This window comes from Otolemur garnettii, unplaced genomic scaffold (genome assembly GCF_000181295.1).
Source record: "Otolemur garnettii isolate 467f Iridium unplaced genomic scaffold, OtoGar3 scaffold00009, whole genome shotgun sequence".
NCBI lineage: Eukaryota > Metazoa > Chordata > Mammalia > Primates > Galagidae > Otolemur > Otolemur garnettii.
The window spans coordinates 19,992,550-20,008,096 of NW_003852404.1; the positions used below are offsets into that span (position 1 = coordinate 19,992,550).

The 15,547-nt window shown below is 35.7% G+C and overlaps 1 protein-coding gene across 1 annotated transcript in view; it reads left to right on the forward strand.

Moving 5' to 3' along the window:
* The window catches only part of NRIP1 (nuclear receptor interacting protein 1), a 107,458-nt gene extending 92,141 nt beyond the window's left edge, over positions 1–15,317 (forward strand). The window contains exon 4 of the mRNA XM_023509695.1: positions 8,057–15,317. Coding sequence (XP_023365463.1) covers positions 8,409–11,867 — 3,459 coding nt within the window. The 5' untranslated portion in view covers positions 8,057–8,408 and the 3' untranslated portion in view covers positions 11,868–15,317. The remainder of the gene's footprint in view (positions 1–8,056) is intronic.
* Positions 15,318–15,547: the final 230 nt, after the last annotated feature.

The window sequence follows — 15,547 nt, forward strand, 5'->3', positions numbered from 1 at the left end:
TAATCATCAGAGAAATGCAAATCAAAACTACTTTGAGATATCATCTAACTCCAGAGAGATTAGCTTATATCACAAAATCCCAAAACCAGAGTTTTTCTTGCATGATAAACCATTTCCAAATGGAGAATATAAAACACATTGTAGTAGGAATAGTTTACTTCAGAGAATCAATAAAACACCCATTTGTTGACTGTTAATATGCAAGTTATTTACAACTTTTATTACTACAGCTTTAAATAAAAAGTTACACCTTAACCTAATTTCATACTTTTCAGCTACTTAAAAGAAAATGGAGCCCTGTAGTAAGAAAACATTTACTAGATATTTTATTAAAATAGTCTGTTAAAATTTCAATCTTTCCCAAAATTTGTCTATGTGTCTGGTTAAATTCCATGGAATTTGGTTTAGTTTTATTTTTTTTGGTAGTTCTTTCTCATCAGAACAATAAGTCTTTTTTACATTTGCTGATTTATTATAAAGTATATTAAGTAAGGATCCTGATGAATACCACCAAATGAAGAAAGGCATAGGGTGAGGTACCATGGGAGAAGGGGCTCACTGGGAGCTTCCTCGTACACCACCCTCCAGGCATCTCCATGAGGTTGAATTCAGCTCTCCAGAAGCTCTAGTTTCTTCCACTATGTCCTTTGGACCAGTAAAACCTTATTTTTATAAAATTTAAGAGATAATTGAGTGCTTATAAACAATTTTAATTAATAAAAGATTCAGTTTATAATTTTAACACTTTTAAGTAATTGAACAAAAGTTCTATTCAATTTTTTTGAAATGTATTAAACCATTGGTGTACTTTTAAGGTTCTCTGGACTCAGTTAATAGTTTTTGAGAATTTTTTAAGAAAAAGTTTCCTACTAACTACTAATAGTAGAACAGTTCTTATTATATGACTTGTATTCTTTTGTGTGTGTGTGTGTATATATATATATATGTTTTGTTTTGTTTTGTTTTGTTTTTTGAGACAGAGTTTTACTTTGTCACCCTCAGTAGAGTGCTGTGGCATCATAGCTCCACAGCAACCTCAAACTCTCAGGCTCAAGTGATTCTCTTGTCTCAGCCTGTAGCTGGGACTACAGGTGCCCACCAGGACACCTGGCTATTTTTAGAGATTAGGTCTTGCTCTGGTTCAGGCTGGTCTTAAACCTATGAGCTCAGGCAGTCCAGCCGCCTTGGTCTCCCAGAGTCCTAAGATTACAGGCATGAGCCACCGCTCCTGGCCCTCTTTCGTGAAGTTTTAATGAATGAGTTTTTAATAGAATAGAACGTAGCATCTTCCCATCACCATATATGTTCATTGGAACCTTTCATAAATCAAAGGTAGGTTATAGAATTATAGTGATCTTATTTTTCTCTGTGTCTTTAAGCGTTTTGCCAAGTATACTGTCTTAAGAATTAATTCATCATTTATTCCCATCTGTGCTAAAAAAGACTAAAATGATAAAATGAAAATAACGGAAGTCCCTCAAGGATGATGGGGCAGTAAAATAAGACATCACTGACAGACCATCTTCTGTTTTCTTACAGACCATTATACTGCTTTATCTTTCAAGAAGGTTAAAAAAAAAAAGTTGGAGATAGTGACCTTATTGTCTTTCAATTTTGTTATGAGGTTCTACTAAACATAATTGAAAATGCAGTATTTTTTCATTTTTTGTCCATATGTCAAAGAGAAGAAAGTTGACATAGGAAGATATTTCAGTTAGATGAATCAGAGGAGGAATGCAGAGAAACTGATAGTGTACTATAGGCGTGAATGATGACAGGGCCACTGATGAGATAGGCAGCACCTCTGACTGCCGTCTGCAGATTACCATACCGCCTCAGTGAATTTTCTCAAACTTTAGAGTTGATGAGTGAACATTGTAGTTCAACAATATAATTCTAAAAACAAAAAGAAATGACAGTATTTTCATCCAGTTAGTAACACAATAGGGAAGACTTCCTCTCTCAGCAGAACCTCTCCTGCTCTGTTTTGCTCAAATATTGTGACAATATTTTTTCATCTTTTGTGACATTGAATGTATTTAAAACTGTTCTTAAGTGGTGAAATACTGAAGGCAGGTATGTGATAAAAGATACTGGAAGAAAACGTATGATATAGGAACAAAGTAATTTGTCAGGATTCTAATCTAAAAAATTAAAAATGTTTGGCAATTATGGAACAAAGAAGATTTCTATCCTTTCTTCAACATAATGATAAACTGTCAAGGTTTTCAAAAGTAATAGATTTTGAGTTATTTAAATACAAAGAGAAGACCCATAGTGCTAGAAACTTTGGGGCATGTATTTGAAATCTAGAGTCGTTATTTATATTTCCAGATTCATCTATGACAGTTAATAAAATAAACATTATTAAGTTAGCTATTATTTTCTTATTGGGTAGGCTTTATTTTCATCCCCTTCATATGCTATGTATATATATAGTTTTTTATTTCAGATTGAGATGAAGGTATAAGTGTTTAGGTTACATTATTTTCATTCTAAGGTAAAGTTCAAGTGGTAGTTGAGCCCTTCATCCAGTGGGCTGCTGAACACCCTCACATTGTGCACAGTAGATGAGAACCCGCCAATCACCCTCTCCCCCCCCCCCCACCCCTTGTTAGACTATGCTTGTGTTTTTCTTTGCTGTGGTCTTAGATTGTATACTGGTTTCATATTAGTATTGAATACATTGGGTACTTTTCCACCCCATTCTTGAGATACTTTACTGAGAAGAATGTGTTTCAACCCCATCCAGGTAAACACAAAAGATACAAAGTCTCCATCTTTTCTTATGGCTGAATAGTATTCCATGGTATACATATGCCACAGTTTGTCAATCCATTCATGGGTTAATGGGCACTTGGGTTGCTTTATTGTCTTGGAAATTATGAATTGAGCTTCAATAAACATGATAGTGCACATGTCCTTGTGATAAAATGATTTCCTTTTCCTGGGTAGATACATAGTAATAGGATTGTGGGTCAACTCTTAGTTTGAAAATTCTCCATACTTCTTTCCAAAAAGGCTATATTAGCTTGCAATCTCAAGCACTGCAAGTCTCCCCTTCTCTCCACAACCCCACAACCACGCCAGCATCTGCACAGTTGGATTTTGTGATGTGAGCTAATCTCATTGGAGTTAGGTGATATCTTAGGGTGGTTTTGATTTGCATCTCTCTAATGATTAGAGATGAGCATTTTTTCATGTGTTTGTTGGCCATTTGTCTGTCATCTTTGGTGACGTTTCTGTTCAAAACTCTTTCCCACTTGTAAATGGGATTGTTTGCTCTTGTTGATTAATTTGAGTTCTCTATAGATTGTATTTATCAGCCCTTTGTCAGATTTATAGCATGCAGTTATCTTCTCCCATTTCAAAAGTTGTCTATTTGCTTTAATTGTGGTGCCCTTAGCTGTGTAGAAGCTTTTTAGCTTGGGTGTGTGTCCCATATATTTATCTTTGTATTGCTGCAATTGCCAAGGGGTTGTCTTCTACATTTTTAATGTTCATTAAAGAAATCTTTCTTTCCTTTTCTTGTCATATCTACCATCCTAAAGTTTAAAGGCAAGTTAGGAATATAGTCTATTTGAGTTTCTAAACTACGTTTTTTCCACTAAAACCTCATGAGAGAGGTACAATTTATGAGATTTTCATCCATTCTTAGTATTTTTCTTATTCTTTTCTGTCCTTTCAGTGCTTTTATTCCCTTCGGTTACTCGCCTCATCCATAAACTGAATTTTGGAATTTATGCTCCCTTGACTCAGAAATCATTTGACAAGTGTCTGCATACAAGTCAAATCTCCCTTTTATTATGTTTATTAAGAAAATGTTGAGTATCTTCAGACAGACACATACATAAGCTCTAGTAAAATCATTGTTGATATTGGGGAAATGACAAACTGCATATCACAGTATTTTATAAACTATTCCAGTTTTAAAATACATTGTTTACAAATCCCTAAAGAAGCCCAATTCTTTTATTGTTTATAAACTATTCCAGTTTTAAAATATATTGTTTACAAATCCCTAAAGAAACCCAGTTCTTTTGCTGTCGTTTTTTTGTTTGTTTGTTTGTTTGTTTGTTGTTTGTTTTTGAGACAGTCTCAAGTGGTTGCCCTGGGTAGAGTGCCATGACATCACAACTCACAGCAACCTCAAACTCTTGGGCTTAAGCAATTCTCTTGTCTCATCCTCCTAAGTAGCTGGGACCACAGGCGCCTGCCACAACCCCTGGCTATTTCTCTTTTTTGTTGTTGCAGTTGTCATTGTTGTTTTAGCTGGCCCGGGATGGATTCAAACCCTCCAAACTCAGTGTATATGGCTGGTGCCCTACCCACTCAGCTATGGGTGTCACCCAAGAAGCCCAATTCTTAAATGTGTATTTGTAACTGGATATACTCAAGTATAAACCTGGCAACATTTTTAAATAGTACGTACTTAAAACCAGGTAAGATACATTGTTGCTTCAAGAAGAATATAGTTGTCTTTTACTGAAAGAAAGTAAATGAATCATACTAATGCTGAATAACTTTAAGTAACATTTTTAACCTTATGTCATCTATTTATAATATTAGGAGGTGGTCATATGTCACATCATATCCTAATAGCTATAGATTCTCACAAACTTGACTATATATATCCAGATATCATGCTTCATTGTCTTTGTTTCTATATTTCTTCACTAGGTTTTGTACTGTAGAAATGCAAAGCTAAAACTTGAAAAGGTGGAAAGCATCGTTAATGTCTTTCAGGGATAGAGAAGGAAAGGATCTGAAGAAATGTGGCTGTGTCTGCTGCCTCCATAGCATTCAATAGCAGGGGCTAAGTGAAATCAGGCTTAAAGTATTCTCTGAGTTCCTGCTTTCTTAGGCTTTGCATTTTCTGGCAGAATGTTGGTAGGTGGTATCACTAAGAGTCACTTGAAGCAGCCTCTTCAAGTAGACATGACCTTTGACTCACAGATTCATCTTCACAAAAAAACAAGTTTTCGTGAATTCATTTTCCTCCCTTGCTGTGTGTAGTTGGTACTTTTATAGGATTTCTTTTCAGATAAATTAATGAAAAATATCCACCTTGACTTAGAATTTTTTTAAAGCAATACATTCACATTCCCTTCAAATCTATTCTAAATTTGTTTCTTGCCCCCTTTTCTAAAAGAAAACACATATATAACTATGTATATTGTATACACATAGTTATACGTACTATGTTAGCCACATTTTCCTAAGTAAAAATTTTTGTTTTATAATTTTGATTTAAAAATCTTAAGAATATTTTTCAATCACTTCAAAAAAATTCATTTGTACTTACTGATGTAATAAAGTCATGTGAAAAGGGATAGCGTGGGGAGGAGATAATTTTACATGAAGAATATTTTAGAATCTTAAAGGTACAGGCTCACCTTGCTTATCCTTTAAATGTTGCCTGTGGTATCCCCCTTTTGAAATAAACTTAAATCACCAATTCCAGAACAGATCTCCAAGTAGACTGGGAGTTCAGTAAGAGTTTTTTGTATTGATTTAAATGAAATGAATAAATTGAATATTTAGAGTGACCTTTGCTTTGTCATTTCTTTGATTTACAATGATGAACTTAGACTGTATGATTTCAATTTTGTGATTGTAGTTATTTTAGCTTCTCGTATAATCTGTATTTTCAGAGGGAGAGAGGGCATGAGTGTGTTTGAATATCAAAATGCCTTCCTTCTGCTAGCAGTTTGGTTATTCAATAACTTAATGTCTGATAAGATTCAGTTATATATTAAGTGTGTTGCACTGTACTAATTATAATTTTTAGAGGCCTCAGACCTAAGGAACTTAATGAAATTATTTGTGTATGTCATTTTGTGTTCTTAAAGTCAAAAGTTGAGTCTGTTTTCTTATTTAAGAAATGATTCTTACTCTCTTGTCATCTAGTTTCTGTTATTGTACAAAATAAATGATAAATAAATAAATGGAAAAATGTAGCATTGAAGCCCCTTTGCAGAGAAACTATGGTAATTTTTCAGAATCAACTTCCAGATCTACTTTGTAAAGACAGTCTTTTTAAAGCAATGAATAATACTTTGCATAGTTTCATTCGTAGTAAAATGTGAAGGAGAAATAGCATGAATAATATGAACCCAAAGATGCTCCAGTAACCTTATTTCATTCTTATGCTCAATGAAGTTTTTTTTTTTTTAAGGCTACCAACAAATCAAATATGAAATGGCTGAAGTGATTTTTGACTGATTTTTTTTCCCTACCACTCAAGAACCAAAAGATTGGTAGTGGTATGGAGAGAAATACAATGGATTTGCATATCCCATTAAATGGTTGTTAAGTGCTTTAAGCAATTGAAAATTAATGCTGTATTAACAGTTTTTAAGAGAATTTTAAAACCCTGTTTGCTCAGTTCTAAGATGTTGTCAGTTTAAAACACACCATTATTTTTATAACACTAAGAAAGAAAAACACGCCTCCTTTAATTAAGCAACCTGTCCTCAATCATAAAATAGATACCAGTGGACAAAAGTCATGTGTGTGGTTGGGTTACTTCCCCACTCCCTGAAAAACAAATCAGAGTTTTATTAGTAAGGGAAAATGGATTAGGTGGTAGTCAGCAGGCCTAACGTAATTATCATTTCATTTTGGATTTATAAATCTCTTAAAATGTTGATGTTTCTTAAAGTACACTATGGCAAAGCTTAGAGACCTTTTAAAAAGGGTGGATTTGGAATCTCAAGAAAGTCCCTTATTAACCTGCTCCTTACACACCTGCACCTTACTTAATTGCTGTTACCTCTTTCTCTTGTTCTTGGGCTATCTTTTTTTTTATCTTTTTAATGAATAAATCTAATAATACAGTGAAATAGTTCTTTCTTAAAGTTTGACTTTCTGTTAAGCCCTTCACCCAAAATGCTACAGGTCAGTCTTTAAATTAAAATTCATTTTTTCAGTTCCATGACAATTAAGATAGTTCTTGACAGAACGGAGGGAATCTAATAACTTGGACAACATGTTCTAGCATCTTGAAAAACAAATCATTCTAGTTTTTCTTCCCAAAAATGTAATGGCTCCCTTCTTTAGATGAATTTTGACAAAAACTTACCTAACAGATTTTCAGAAAAGCAGTGAGTTCTTGCTTCTTCAATTGCATATGGACTGGTGATAGAAAATTGGTACTTTCTTAGATAAATAGCAGTAGACTGTTACTCAAATTCCGAGTAGTAGGTCTCCTGACATTTCTCAGTGTACTTCATGTATATAGTAATGTTCTGTTCTCTGTGTCTATAAGGAATGGACCTGACATTAAAAGTCCTACAGAGAGCGCACGGATAAGGATTTTTTAAAAATGTGATAAACCTTTGATACCCCTGAAAGAGCACCTGAAGAATAATTCTCTGTCTTTAATAAGTCCTGATAAAAAACTATAGGTGGATAAACTCTGACTGTATTTCAATGTTTATGAAGATGATTAAGACTGTCATACTTTGTACATGCTTATAAAATAATCCTAAACTGATTACTGCTTCTGGTTTTTCGAAGACAGAAACTCTAAAAATTACAAAATATCTGGTGTTTGGGGCATGATGTCAAAGTGACTCTGTTCTGTTGGCCTCACCCCCACGTGGGACTCATACGAGTCCTGTCAGATGCTTTGCTTTCTTTTTTCTGCACATCTACGTTTGTTTCTTCCTAAGTGCCCCATAAGGTGAGGAAGCTAATTCTAGTTGTCTAATAAAGGAGACTAGCACTCATATTACTTTGAAGGAGGTGTGTATGAAAATTCAAAAATACAGTGGGCTTTGGAAAATAGTTATATAAAGTATTTTCTTTTCTCTAAGTGATTTGATCATGTTAATAGGGATTAACATAGGATTTCCAGGAGATATTTTCAGAGGAACGGCAATAAATAAATTACCAAAGAAGTGACTGTACTGCATACATAGGCATATTATTTATGTGTATAGTATATACGTATAAAATGACAAATGCTGTGCTGTTTTGATTTAGGTATCATAACATGATCCTAGTTTTGTACCTTCTTAACTATTTTTATTTCTTATTTATTTTTTTTTAGAACACTGATATTTGCATTTAATGGGGAACAAAAGATGAAGAAAGAAAAGCAATATATTCAGTAAGGATTACATCTGCTGACTGCTAAAGACCTATGTTTTAAGGAATTCTTCTGTTTCTTGCCTAGAAGTCGATCAGCTCTGTGGTCAGACAGTCAGCACTGGAGTTTGCCTGCCTTTGTCTTGTCGTTGCCAGAAGAAATCTTGGTCGGAATATAACAGTACATCTGTATCTGATTGCTATGGAAGGTGATACATGGACCCTCACTTATTAAAATTCCATCTTATTCACTAACAGAAAACCATTCTTCAAAGTGAATAGAAACCAAGCCCTTGTGAACACTTGTATTGAACATGACTCATGGAGAAGAGCTTGGCTCTGATGTGCACCAGGATTCTATTGTTTTAACTTACCTAGAAGGATTACTAATGCATCAGGCAGCAGGGGGATCAGGCACTGCCGTCGACAAAAAGTCTGCTGGGCATAATGAAGAAGATCAGAACTTTAACATTTCTGGCAGCGCGTTTCCCACCTGTCAAAATAATGGTCCGGTTCTCAATACAAACACATACCAGGGATCTGGCATTCTGCATCTCAAAAAAGCCAGACTGTTGCAGTCTTCTGAGGACTGGAATGCAGCAAAGCGGAAGAGGCTGTCTGATTCTATCGTGAATTTAAACGTAAAGAAGGAAGCTTTGCTAGCTGGCATGGTCGACAATGTGCCTAAAGGCAAACAGGATAGCACATTACTGGCCTCTCTGCTTCAGTCATTCAGCTCGAGGCTGCAGACTGTTGCTCTGTCACAACAAATTAGGCAGAGCCTCAAGGAGCAAGGATATGCCCTCAGTCACGATTCCTTAAAAGTGGAGAAGGATTTGAGGTGCTATGGTGTTGCATCAAGTCACTTAAAAACCTTATTGAAGAAAAGTAAAGCTAAAGATCAAAAACCTGAGACCAATCTTCCTGATGTAACTAAAAATCTCATCAGAGATAGGTTTATAGAGTCACCTCATCATGTTGGACAGAGTGGGACAAAGGTTGTGAGTGAACCCTTGTCGTGTGCTGCGAGATTACAGGCTGTTGCAAGCATGGTCGAAAAAAGGGCTAGTCCTGCCACCTCCCCTAAGCCAAGTGTTGCTTGTAGCCAGTTAGCATTACTCCTTTCAAGCGAAGCCCATTTGCAGCAGTATTCTCGGGAACATGCTTTAAAAACACAAAATGCAAATCAAGCAGCCAGTGAAAGACTTGCTGCTATGGCCAGATTGCAAGAAAATGGTCAGAAGGAAGTTGGCAGTTTCCAGCTCTCAAAAGGAATGTCGGGCCAGCTTAACGGTCAGGCGAGAACATCATCGAGCAGACTAATGGGCAGCAAAAGTAGTGCTACAGCATTTCCAAATCCAGTGGGTGTCGTTCCTTCTTCTCCCAAAAATGCAGGCTACAAGAACTCACTGGAAAGAAACAATATCAAACAGGCTGCTAATAATAGTTTGCTTTTACATCTCCTTAAAAGCCAGACTATACCTAAGCCAGTGAATGGACACAGTCACGGTGAGAGAGGCAGCATTTTTGAGGATAGCAGTGCGCGTATGACTATTGATGAATATTCAGATAACAATCCTAGCTTTACAGATGACAGCAGTGGTGATGAAAGTTCCTATTCCAATTGTGCTCCCATAGACTTGTCTTGCAAACACCGAATCGAAAAACCAGAAGCTGAACCACCCGTTTCTCTAGATAACTTAACTCAGTCCTTGCTAAACACTTGGGATCCAAAAGTCCCAGAAGTAGATATCAAAGAAGATCTGGATACCTCAAAGAATTCTAAGCTCAATTCACATCAGAAAGTTACACTTCTTCAATTGCTACTTGGCCATAAGAATGAAGAAAATGTTGAAAAAAATGCCAGCCCTCAGGGAGTACACAATGATGTGACCAAGTTCAGTACACAAAATTACACGAGGACTTCTGTAATAGAAAGCCCCAGTGCAAATCGGACTACTCCAGTGAGCACTCCACCCTTACCTACATCAGCCAAAGCAGAGTCTCCCATCAATCTCTCTCAACACTCTCTGGTCATCAAATGGAATTCCCCACCATATGCCTGCAGTACTCAGCTAACTAACACTTCATCTAACCATTCAGTTGACCTTACTAAATGCAAAGAGTCACAAGGAGAGAAACCACCCCAAAATGAAGGTGCGCAAAACTCTGCAACGTTCAGTGCCAGTAAACTGTTACAAAATTTAGCGCAGTGTGGAATGCAGTCTTCAATGTCCCTGGAAGAGCAAAGACCCGGCAAACAGCTGTTAAGTGTAAACACAGATAAACCTGTAGGTATGATTGACAGATTAAATAGCCCTCTGCTCTCAAATAAAACAAATGCAGTTGAAGAACATAAAGCATTCAGTAGTCCACCTACAGTTCCTGAACCAGGGCTTTCTGGTTCTGAAATAGAAAATCTGCTTGAAAGACGTACTGTCCTCCAGTTGCTCCTGGGAAACCCCAACAAAGGTAAGAGTGAAAAGAAAGAGAAAATTCCTCTAAGAGATGAAAGTACTCAGGAACATACAGATAGAGCTTTAAGTGAACAGATATTCATGGTGAAAATAAAATCTGAGCCTTGCGATGACTTACATATTCATAATACAAATGTGCACTTGAGCCATGATGCTAAGAGTGCCCCATTCTTAGGTGTGGCTCCCACTGTGCAGAGAAGCACAGCTGCCTTACCAGTGTCCGAGGACTTTAAATCGGAGCCTGTTTCACCTCAGGATTTTTCGTTCTCAAAGAATGGTCTGTTAAGTCGATTGCTGAGACAAAATCAAGAGAGTTACCTGGTGGATGATTCAGACAAGAGTCACAGAAATAATGAACTGACACTTCTAGAATCAAAGAATCTTTGCATGGTCCCGAAGAAAAGGAAGCTTTATACTGAGCCATTAGAGAATCCATTTAAAAAGATGAAAAATAACATTGTTGACACTGCAAACAATCACAGTGCTCCAGAAGTACTGTACGGATCGTTGCTTAACCAGGAAGAGCTGAAATTTAGCAGAAATGATGTTGAATTTAAATATCCTGCTGGTCATGGTTCCGCCAGTGAAAGTGAACACAGGAGTTGGGCCAGAGAGAGCAAAAGCTTCAATGTTCTGAAACAGCTGCTTCTCTCAGAAAATTGCGTGCGAGATTTGTCCCTACACAGAAGTAACCCTGTCGTCGACAGTAAAAAGAAAGGACACAAAAATAATGTGACCAATAGCAAACCTGAGTTCAACATTTCTTCTTTAAATGGACTGATGTACAGCCCCACTCAGCCTACCAGTTGCGTGGATAACAGGACATTTTCATACCCAGGAGTAGTAAAAACTCCCATGAGCCCTCCTTTCCCTGAACACTTGGGTCTGCCTAGACCAGAATCTGGGCATTTGAATGGGTATTCCATGCCCAGTGAGAAAGGGCCCATTAAGTGGGTTATCACAGACGTGGATAAGAATGAATATGAAAAAGACTCTCCGAGACTGACCAAAACTAACCCAATACTGTATTATATGCTCCAGAAAGGAGGCAATTCTGTTACCAGTCGAGAAACACAGGACAAGGACATTTGGAGGGAGCCTTCGTCTGCTGAAAGTGTCTCACAGGTTACAATCAAAGAGGAGTTACTTCCTGCTGCAGAAACTAAAGCTTTCTTTAATTTAAGAAGCCCTTACAATAGCCATATGGGAAATAATGCTTCTCGCCCACACAGTGCAAATGGAGAAGTTTACGGACTTCTGGGAAACGTGCTAACAATAAAAAAAGAATCAGAATGAAATGTACCTGCCATCCAGATTTGGATCTTTTAAAAACTAATTAGTATGAACTTGAGATCTGTATAAATAAGAGCATGATTTGAGAAAAGCATGGTATAACTGAAACTTTTTTCATTTTGAAAAGTATTGGTTACTGGTGATGTTTAAATATGCATACTAATTTTTGCTTAACATTAGATGTCATGAGAAAAACTACTGAACTAGCAATTGGTTGTTTAACACTTCTGTATGCATCAGATAACAACTGTGAGTAGCCTATGAATGAAATTCTTTTATAATCATATAACAGGCATAAATTAAAAGGTAAAACTCCATCCATGGTGGATTAATGCATTTTGCTGCCTTTATTAGGGTACTTCATTTTGCTTTTCAGACATCAGCCTACATAACATTTTTTTAAAACCCAAACTGTTCAATAACTCTTCAAAGATAATTATTGAAGAAAAACCCTAATGCTGATTCACATCTCATTATCCAATTTAAAAATAAATTAGAAATACATGTGCTTACATTTTTCACTTTTGCTAAAAAAAATATTTATTTTTAACTCTTGGAAGTGGTTTTATGGTTCCCAATGTGTCTGCCCCACTAAAGTCCTTTTCAATATACACGTCTTTAAACCTTGTACTACTTAATAAAATTTGATTACAATTGAGGGAAGTTTGATAGATCCTTAAAAAAAAAGGCAGATTTTTGTATTTTAACTACTTTACTAAATTGATACTCCTCCTTTTACAGAATTAGGAAAGTTAACATTTATCTTCAGGTGGTTTTCTGAATAGTTGAATATTTAAGAAATTGTTTTTAACAACAGAAACAAAATGGTTTTTCTTTAGACAGTTTTCACCATCTCTTGTAAAAGTTAATTCTCACCGTTCCTGTGGTAGCTATGAGTCATGACCAGGATTCCTTAAAGCCAGACTCAGACCACTTGCATTAGAATCATCTGGAGCATTTGTTTTAAAATGAAGATTCACTGGCATCTCAGATCTGTAGAACCAGGATCTCTGCTCAGTGAACCTGGGAGTCTGCCATCTGCACCCTCACATGCTCCTTCGGTGTGTCTTCTGCACACTGAAGTTTGAGAAACCACTGCTTGTGACTTTTCTCAGAACATGGAGGACTGTAAAAACCAAAAAAAAACAACAACTATTTGATGCCTGTATTTTCCCCGGTACAGTTACACATCAGCTTAAAATTTACAGTATTATAGTTCATATTATTACCGTTGTGTCTTTGAAAATTGGGTTCAGAATACTTTTTATGACAAAATAATTGGGTGGAGGGGACAACTTTCATATCTGGCTCAACTCTCAGGAAAATCTGTGATTATTTATGTGTTCTAATGAGTAACATCTACTTAATTAGCCTTAGGGATGGAATAACAGGGCCACTTACCAAACTCAGGTGATTCGAGGATGATTTGGAAACTTCTCCTGAATACATCCTTCACGTCTATGAAAACCATTGTCCTAAGTAAGACCAGTGCTGACAAAGATTAAAACAGTTCAAACCCAAGAAAGGAACTAAACTCAGATTGACTAAACAAAAAAGTGCAAAGGGCAAATGTACATGACAGAATTATACACGATCATTCCATTGGGTGTATTATTTTAAACAAGTGATTAAAAGTAAACATTGATATTGTCTTAGAAAACTTAATGTATTATTGAGCCACATGGGGTTTTGATCTTGAAACAAGTCTGTTTTTAAGTTCAATTTTTACAAGGCACAATTCATTTGCCAGGTAATATTTTTGATTTTAACTGTGAATCAGATTGGTAACTGACCTATCAAAAATTATTATGTGATCACTGTTGTTAGAAGGACATTCATTTAAAGTCATCGTACTTGAATTGTTTCTAAGATTTTTTATATTAAAAATGGGTGTAATTTCCTAGTATGATCTAAAACCTTCCTAAGTGATTATTTTTTTTTCCCTCAAAATGATTTGTAAAAAATTACTGGAGATATTATACAATAATAATCAGCAGTGAGTATTATGCTACATCATGGAGAGGTGAAGCATATGCTTATTCTGAAGTGAAATTCCACTGACCAGTGATCGTGCTCTACTCCGTATCCATAAACTGACAATCTTACTGTCAATACTATATAAGTAAGCTTTTAAACAAGTCATTTTTCTCAGTCATTGTGAAAGGTCTGGAGCCTTAGAGGTACGTCAGAAAAAAATGTGGGTATTCTCCCTTGATAAGGGGTAAAGGGGATTCATAAAAGGGGGTGAAATTTAGGTTCTTTAGAGAAAAGAACATCATGGGCCAGCATTGCTTTTTGGGTTGGTTTTCTGTTTGGGTTTTTTTTTTTTTTGATTGGTTGTTTTTGTTGTTAATTAAAGGAATGAAAATACGTACTACATAAATAAATGTGACCACAAAGAATAGTGTTCTGATTTACTAGAGAATGTTCCCAATTTGAGTTTTGGATGATTGTAAAGAACAGTGAGAAAAGGGCATACATCCACAAATTCACTTCTGTTTCTGCATATGTAGATACAAGGATGCACATACACACATTTTCAAGGACTATTTTCGATACTAGACCATTTCTGCAGAATAAAGTCATTTGCAAAAGGGTACTACAGCTCTCATTGACATCAGTAAGGTAGCATTTGTTACCTGTTTATTCTCTGCTGCATCTTACAGAAGAGTAAACTGGTGAGAGAATATATTTTATATATATATATAACATGTATATATATATATTGACTTGTTACATGAAGATGTTAAAATCGGTTTTTAAAGGTGATGTAAATAGTGATTTCCTTAATGAAAAATACATATTTTGTATTGTTCTAATGCAACAGAAAAGTCTTTTAATCTCTTTGGTTCCTGTATATTCCATGTATAAGTGTAAATATAATCAGACAGGTTTAAAATTTGTGCATGTATGTATACAGTTGCAAGTCTGGACAAATGTATAGAAAAAACCTTTTATTTAAGTTGTGATTACCTGCTGCATGAAAAGTGCATGGGGGACCCTGTGCATCTGTGCATTTGGCAAAATGTCTTAACAAATCCGATCAGATGTTCATCCCGACATGACAGTATTCCATTTCTGGACATGACTTCTGTGGTTTAAGCTTTGTGAAAGAATGTGCTTTGAATCCAAGGGTCTTAAAAACTTTTTTTTTTTTTTAAATCAAGTCAACTACTTTCCTGACTTTCTAATGCCATTGGAAACATACCAGAAGTATTCTAGAATTAGCAAATGCTGGAATACAAGCACATTACCATTCATAGTAAGAATTCTGGGGTTTACACAACCAATTTTGATGCAATCTGCTCAGTCATATAATTTGTCGTTTTTATTAGAAATTTAATTTCTTCATGTTATGTCATGAAACTGTACATACTGCAGTGTGAATTTTTTTTTGTTTTTTAATCTTTTAGTGTTTACTTCCTGCAGTGAATTTGAATAAATGAGAAAAAAAAAAACACATTGTCTCTGGTTTGAAATGATTGTTATTTTCTAGCCTGTCTGATTTTCAGGTTTTTCTGCAAACATAAGACACATTGCTACTAAAATAGCAGTAAATCTTCAAGGATGCTTTAGTCTCCTCAGAAGAATAAGAAAAGTGGTCAGCAAGTCGGTGGAAGTATAGAGTGTTCCAAAAGTCACACATAAAGTTACCATACATGGGGGAAATGGGAAATTGTAGG